At 37.2% G+C, this 8,436-nt stretch overlaps 1 protein-coding gene across 1 annotated transcript; it reads left to right on the top strand.

Annotated features, from left to right (window-relative positions):
• The first annotated feature begins 487 nt into the window (after positions 1-487).
• LOC121515682 lies at positions 488-3,033 on the top strand. Its single transcript, XM_041796581.1, has 3 exons — positions 488-526; positions 1,792-2,253; positions 2,339-3,033. The coding sequence occupies exons 2-3, from the start codon at positions 1,807-1,809 to the stop codon at positions 2,498-2,500; spliced, it is 609 nt and encodes a 202-aa protein (XP_041652515.1). The 5' UTR covers positions 488-526; positions 1,792-1,806; the 3' UTR covers positions 2,501-3,033.
• The last annotated feature ends 5,403 nt before the right edge of the window (positions 3,034-8,436 follow it).

Below are 8,436 nucleotides of genomic sequence, written 5' to 3'. Positions count from 1 at the left end.
AAAGTAAGTGTTTCATACAGTTTGATTTTTACAGACAATTCTTCAGTACTTTCTAAAAGTGCTCTCCAGTGTCATGTCTTTGTTCCCTTAGATTTCAGCACAAAAGAGAGAGAAAAAAGAAAGTAGAATATTTCTAAGTTTTGGCTCACTTATAGGATTGAAAAATACTGGTTTAACATATTTAAAGAAATACACTCTTTTACCTCTAACCATCTGATAACCTAGTTTTGATTTTGTGTGAGTTAAATAAGCATATATGTCTTTTTGTATCAAATTATTTTTAAAATTCTGTATTTAAACTAATTTTTTGTTAAGTTCATAAATTAATTTCCTGGAATTGTTGATTCGAACAAAAGCTTTAAGGGTTCAGCATGAGTGTAACAGGTTAAAAAAAAATCTCGAGAAGAAACTCCCACAATAGAGACAGGCGGTCAGAGATCAAAACTGTAGTTCAAGTTCAAGAGCGTGAGAATGTTTCACTACCTCTTCAAGGACAGTAATAATCTCTGGGTATTCTCTTTTTAAGGTAAGGAGATTTTTCAATTCATAACCAATTCACAGCAAATTTTACATTGCTTTAATGACTCCATAACAATAATAATAATAATAATAATAATAATAATAATAATAATATAAAATGGCTCTTAAACACTGGCTCTTTGTACCAGCTCAGTTATGACCCACAGTTGGGTCAAACTCACCCTCTCTACCATAATGAAACATAAAACAAGGTTCTACAATCTATGCACTGTTTGAGCAAATAGTTGAATCTTGTTAAAAAACAGAATTGTGTCAACTTAAAAATCCCAAACTGCTAACTCAACTCTATTTTTCTGAGTTGATAGACCACATTTCAGTGTAAAGTAAAGGGTACTCTATCATTCTAAGTATTTTTGTTATTTTATCCAAAATTTTAGGCAATCATTTCTTAACCTGCATAGTTTTCCTCAAATGCTGTGGGCATTAGACCCTTTCAATTTCAGTTTCAACAAATATTTTGGGTACATTTAACTTGTTCGGTTTTGTAGTGTGAATGGCAAAAGAGCTAAAGTCAGAGTTATTGATTCTTGCCTCATTGTTTTTAAAAAGCTCTTTAGTTCCTGACAGCCACTGAAAGCCCAAGTGGTCAAGCATGTGAAGACAGCCTATGTGACTTAGGCCTATGTGGCTTCCTCCAGGCTTGTAAAACAGAAAAGACCACATCAGGACCAGACTGAGTCTGGAAATAACATTATCCAAGTTAGCACCAGCCCAACCAAATAGTTGAGGATAGTGCAGAAGGCAGATTGGATCCACAATAATGTATGGGAAAAAAAAATTGTCGGCACTTGATGGCTTGTATATTTTAAAAAGTGAGTCACCAGAAATAAACAAGGAAGAGGAGAGGAACAAAGAGAAAAGATGATGGAAAGAGGGGTGTACTGCAAAACAGAGCGAGAGTATGAGAAGTCTGATACACCCCACCTCTCTGAGAGGTGCAAAGCAATGTGTTGCTGACTAAGGGTTGCTTTAGGCATATGACTGCATTGTCTTCTCAGATATGTTTGAAGAATCACAGGTGTATGGTTGGAGCATCTGCAAGGTAAGCTAAGGTTGCTGTATCATCACGTGTCAGTTAAGGGCATGGGTCTGGAGCTGGTTGTAGAGTATTGTCTAGAGGTCTGAGAGGTTAGAAAGATGGATGATATCAGGATAGGAACCTGGAAAGCCAAGGGGTCTGAATGGCAGAAAATAAGTCAGGTTGCATGTGAGGCTAAACTGATCAGAGGACTTCATTTTTGTTTCATTTAGATCACCAACATCATCATGGGAGCAGAGAAAAACATGTTTGCAGCACTCAAGCAGGAGTTGGAAAAACACCCCGTTGTGTCGAACCTGTTTTGTGGCTTTGTCATGGTCGGTGTGGAGAAGATGCTGGAAGTGGAGTTCGCCTGCCCTTGTTATCCTGCTTGGTGGACCGGTGTCTTTGTCGCATTATTTTTCGTGATTCCTGCATCCACAGCTTTTTGTCTGATGCTGCTGATTCACGGCTGTGGGTATAAAAATATGGCCTATAGCTTTCTTTCTGCCCTCTCGTGGGTGGCCCTGCTGTTGCTTGATGGACGGTATGTGGTCTGTGCTACGACAGACCGGCCAGGCACGTTTGTTTCTGCCAAGGAAACCTTCCTGAAATGGTGCACACCAAACAACACAACACCCAACTTAACAGACGAACTGCGGTATCGCTCACGCTGGTTTCACATTTGGTCTCAGGTAAGAGATGGATAAATGAACAAGCTGCACATGAAATACAACTTTTTGGTTTATTTAATACTTTTAATATTTCTCCACCTTTTAGGTGGCTGGAATTGTTATCCTCTCTATTTTACTCGTGATGTTCATCATGCAAATGGTGCTTGAAAGAAGAAGCAGAAAACCTGAAAATGGTGGGCAGCCAGGTCAAAAGAAGAAACCAGGGGAACCCAACAGTCCTGAAACACTTCACCTTCAAGAAGTTTAAAAGTTTAAAAGAAACAAAGGATCAAATGTTTTGTTTAGGGACCTGTGGATATCTTAGCTAGGACCTTTCTTGGTACAGTCTTTAACTGTGAGAGTAGGGAGGTTCTAGAGAAGGCTTTCCACATTCACAACTTTCATAACCACCACAGATCCTTGTTCAGAATCAACCCTTGGTCAAGTAGTACTCTAGACAAAATGTCTTAGAGCCAGGCTCCAACTCATTTTAAACAACTGAGAATTTTCTATGATTTTATTTCCTTTTATTTTTAGTCAACCTATTCAATACTTTCATAAACTTAACCGGAGTGAAAGAATGCAGAAAAAGAAACAGTAGGATAATGATAAAAACCCAAAATCTCCCAAAACTTGTTAAATGGTTTAAAAAACAACCAATGTCTGATGCTAGCGATGAAAGGCTAACGTTAGCTGTCTTCTTGTGGAGCCGAGTGCATATCAGTGTTCATTTCGCTGACTAAAACTATGACTAAAAATGTTTGTCAACATCCTTTTTCTCCATGATAAAAACTAGACTAAGACTAAGACAAATAGATCTGGGATTACTAAAACTGACAAAAACCAAAATGACTAAAACTAGGTGCAATGCACCTGTAGCTCTTCTGCCTCTCAGCTGTAGAGAGCAGGGAGCCCAGGTTTGGCAGGGTGCAGAGAACACACTACCATGATTTGGTACCAAATAGAATGTCAGCATTACATTATGCTAACATTACTAGCCATTAAAAGTTAATACATTTGCTTTTAACCCTCTATTAAACAATAGCAGAACATCACATATTGTCAGTATTAAAACATTTTTTTCTTAGTTGGAGTGTATATACAGAGTCTTTGTGATTGTCCATGGATTGAATAGTCATTGTGGTTGTCACACTTTTCAGTGTACTCCCAGATTCGGATGCAATTTCCCTCAGTTTCTCTTGCAGACACCTTAAGCACACCTTTGAACCATGTAAGGTCAGAATTTCACCACAGCACACAAAACAGACTTGGCCAGAGAGGTTTTTATTAACTGTAAATAGCCCATTGGTTGCTCTCAAAGCTTATGCGGGCCATTCCTTGCTATTGGTGACTTTTCTGTCCCCATGATTTAACTCTTAATTTTTTACTCAAAGTAAATAAAATTCATTTTTCAAAAGACTTTTTTAAAAGACTGAGGTCTACTATTTAATAATTACTCACAATAATGTATGTAAATGTATTTTTCAATTATTTTGGATGCTTTTTTTATTCACATATGCTAATTTTTATGATGTTCCCAGAACATTTTTTTTTTCAGTTTCAATGTGACACCATTATAATATGAAAATAAATAAAAAGATAAAGGACTTTATTATTGCATGGATCAAGTTATAATCTCTCTAATCATACATAAAAATAATAGAAACAAATTGTATTATTATTATTTTTATGACTAAACGTGTGTCCCCGAAAACCAAGCTCCACCCTGTTAGGTTGTGGTTATTAGCCTACTGTACAAAACCCCTACATTTCCCATGAATCCACTTTCAGGAAGTGACATGACTTTTTGGAGGGAATTTATGGAAGAAAAGTTCCTAATGAACTTATTGTTCAGTAATGTTCAAACATTCCTTAATATCTTTTTAAATGACACATTATTCACCACTTAAATCACCCTTTTATGCTTTAACTGCTTTTATAATTTTTGTTTCATTTTACAGCATTTACCTCTCTTACATTATCTTATATTACCAGTACGTTAGGTCAAAGTTCATGTTGTTGGGTTCTTGTAAGACTATATAATTCTACCATAAACAGATGAGACTCCAGACAAATGAATTTCCCTTCAGGGATAAATAAAGTTATTGTATTGTATTGTATTGCTTGGATTCTGTCGATGTTGGATTAATACCTTGTTTGAGGCTTTATTTTTGTTTGTCTTCTTCAGTTGTCAGATCCCTATGTTTTTTTAGTGAATGTTGGTTGTTTAAAGCAGCTATTCTCAACCTTGGGGTCCCCAAGGTTGAGAATGGCCGCGAGATGATTTCTGGGGGTCGCCAAATCATTTTGGAAAAATATAAATGCGCATAATTAATGCTGAATTTCATCATTTTAGACAGGGAGTTGTTTTAGTTGTTTTCTGATTCATTATTTGTCAAAAATTCATTGTCTCAACTGAGTTCGATCTGAACTGTGCGCGGGCGATTCTGTTCAGTGACACACAGAAGAAAAAGAAAAAGAGAAAGAAAAAAAACTCGCGAGTCGTTGCCTTAGCCGCAGCTGCAGTAAGTTTGCTAGCTACCTTATGAAAAAATTTTAGATCAGTTCTCTCAGTCCGTGGAAAAGTTTTTCAGATTGTCCAACAGTTTTAGTGCAATTTTAGACTTCATGACATCCAATGACTTCAAGTATAACATGAACTCATTCAAAAAGGATTCAAAAACAGGGGTTGAGCTTAAAGCTCTGTTCTTGTGTATGAAAAATTTAGCCAGACATAAAATTACATTTATGCGGAGTTCATCATTTTTGTTTTTAAGTAAAATGCCAAATATAACATTTTCTTCTGTGATAGATTGAAAGGATGGAATTTTTTGTTTGATCCACCTATGGATGTCTATCCAAAACTTATTAATTATAATACATGAGAAGAACATGTGGTCTATAGTTTCAAAGTCATTTTTACAGAATGAGCATGTATTATCTTCAATGTTAAAACTGTGATGCTAACATTGTATTTCTTAGTTTTCTGTACATCACTGAAAAATAGTTTTGTCCCAAGAAAAGCACATTAAAGTCTGTTAGTGATATTTTTACGGCACAAACCTGCAGCAATTAGGATTTTGAAAAGCTGTTTTAGTGCCACAAGCTGTAAGAAAAAAATATAGTGAAACAGGGTAGGAAGCCTTATATTTGCAAGCACATGGGCTATAAAACTTAAATACACTGAAAAGTAGTAGCTTATAAAAGCTGTGGTTATAAAAGTCATTACCCACCAACCCCAGTTAAACTTTGTTTGAATATTTGATGTTTGAATAGTTTCTATAGGAAGCATAATAGGCTATTTAAGACTCTGTTGTGGGATGCTGACAGACATTTTGTATATATCTCTTATTTCCCAGATATTATTTTAGATATAGATGAGTAAAAATCCCTACTAGGCCTATGAGGTACAGTGCTGTGAAAAAGAATTCACCCCATTTCTGATTCCTGATTTTTTTTTGCATATTTATCACACTTGAATGTTTCGGATCATCAAACCAATCTTTAATATCTCAAAAAGACAACCTAGGAAAATACTAAATGTAGTTCCTAAATGATGATTTTATTTATTAAGGGGGGAAAATCCAAACCTATCTGGCCCTATGTGAAAAAGTAATTGCCCCCTGAATCTAATAACTGGTTGTTCCACCCTTGGCAACAAAAACTAAAATCAAGGATTTGTGATAACTGGTGATGAGTCTGTCACATCACTGTGGAGGAATTTTTGCCCACTCTTCTTCTCAGAATTGTTTTAACTCAGCCATATGGGAGGGTTTTTGAGCATGAACTGCCCGTAAAATAAGAAGCATATAGCATGTGGTATATGAGGTAGTATTACCAATCAACAATAGCTGTCAGTATGATAAATGAAGATGCTGATAAGTGCTGGTGATCAAACAAGGACCAGTTTTGATTGTGTAAAATACAAAAGAAAGTGAGATGTTTTATGTGAGAGTTGCTACTGGCATCCTATATGGTTAACATTGCAAAGCAGATGGATACACCCGGTTCTGTGTTTCTCACTGGCAAATCCATCTTGCAAAGCTCTTGTCTGAACCATTTGGGCCCAGTTAGAAAGTGACAGGACCAATCAGCGCCAGGGGGCAGTACTTTCGGGCGTGGCAGAGTGACTTATGCAAGCAGCAACAAGAGACCAGTGCAATTATGGTGGAAGACATTAGTGTGGATGCCGCTAAAGCACCAGTTTTATCAGAACTTGACGCCATTTCTTCATTAAAAGAAGAGCAAAGAGCAGCATTGTGTTGTTTTCTTTTCAAAAATGACAAAAGTCGTGTACTGGCATATCTATAGTCACCATGGTTGGCGTTATGCAGTTCTCCATGGAGTTTACTCCTTCGGTTAGGGTGCAGGTGCGCAGCTCGGTAGTGGCTACGTCACGTGTTTTGTTGCTTTGATTTGCCCTTTAAGATGTGACAGACAGAACATTCATCCAATCTCCCTCTGAGTTTTTTTTTTAAGGCTCTCCCCTTTCCCAAATGCTGTCTATGACGGGTTTACCAGAAGGATGTGTGAAACACATCCATCTGGAGTGTCAGGTTAATATTTGGTGGTTCTACAGCAAAACCATGAAGTCAGCATTTAAACAGGTAGAGATATGAAATCTGAAGCAAATCAGATGTTTCAGATCAGATTTTGGCCAACTTCCTGTGAAATTGGCAAGATATTGAAATTCTTGCCATTGGCAGTATGGCATCCTTTATATGACATGTCAGTGTTGTGGACAAATATTAAGGCCTTTATAAAATCAAAATCTGTGCTTGATAGGTTCAACTCAATGATAGGAATAAAGAAATGAAGAATTTGTGTCACTTCCTGTTGCCAGTGGGGTGGGGGGGGGATAATACATGTGAAATCTGAAGTGATACTTCTGTGTTTCACATGTGACCTTTAGTAAACTGATAGAAACACTGTAGAGCCAGATGACAAGTGACACTTTCTTGATTGTTAGACTGACTGGTTACAGTTTCCTATTTTACAAAAACAGTTTGCTATGGGAATGTATTTCATTTAAAAGTGCATACTAACCCCAAAGGTAAATCAAAGAGGAATGATAAAGGCTCATTTTAAAATTTTAACCCCTGCTATATAATATTGCAAGTTAAAGTAAGTATCAATCACAGAGACGATAACAGTTTCACATTTTATCAGGGACAACCCTCACTATCAGCTGTTCCTGACAGAATATTTAACTCTTTGAGTTACACACAGACAAATGTTTTCATTTTTTTTGTCATTCATTTTTAACTTTTCTCCCCACAAAAACTTTCCTCCACACAAACCTTACAAATAAAAAACAGATGAATGATGCTTATGCCTTCATGAGGTTTTCATCTTCAAACATCTGAACAACCATTTCACTCATTCCTTTATGGAACTGAGAGAACTGATCCATCACTACCTGCTGCATCTGATATTGAGTCCAGATGTGAGTCCAAAAAGACATATGCTTATCCTGAAGTCGGAGCTCCAGCTGTTGAGTCAAATAGGTGTCAAAGTTTTCCTCAAATCCATTAGGCCTAGGGAGTGTGACAGAGATGTAGAGGGGAGACTTCTCAGTGATGTACCAGCTGTCTGAAGTCCAGATCACGGTGACCTCGTGGCCTTTGGCGTGCAGCTCCTCTATGAGTACTTTCATGTTTACCCAATGGCTTCCATCCAGTGGAAACACCAGGATTTTGCCCCCACTTGCACTGGATAGTTGAATCAGGAGTAGAGCAAAGGTGATCAGTGAAAAACAAGGCCCCTTCATGCTGATGACCTTAAAAGACAAACAAACAAACCAAAAAAAAAAAAAAAACAAGTCAACAAGGGAGTAATGCAAGCTGATGCAAAGATCAGTGGTTCAAAATAGGTGTTGTCATCTTCTCAAGCGCTGTGTAACGTGTGTCAGTGTTTCTCAGTTAATGGTGTTTTTTTAAGTGTTGGAGGCAGTAAGGCTAGCCAATAAAAGACAACCATACACTTCTGGGATTTCCACACTGCTTGTCCTTTATTATTATCAACCTAACAAAGCCCTAAACCACTATCTTACCACTGAGCAAAATAGTAGTCACATGACCCAACATTACTGTTCAATTGAAAGGCAAAAAGGAACCAGAGCTTACAGCTATTTACCATCATAGATAGTGTGTTAAGAGACCTACAGTATCTCTGGGGTGCCCCGTATGCACAGGCCGTTGACTT

The sequence above is a fragment of the Cheilinus undulatus genome, linkage group 9 (genome assembly GCF_018320785.1).
Source record: "Cheilinus undulatus linkage group 9, ASM1832078v1, whole genome shotgun sequence".
Classification (NCBI taxonomy): domain Eukaryota; kingdom Metazoa; phylum Chordata; class Actinopteri; order Labriformes; family Labridae; genus Cheilinus; species Cheilinus undulatus.
The sequence above is the reverse complement of the archived record's forward strand: the minus strand, read 5'-3'. Positions and strand labels throughout refer to the sequence as shown.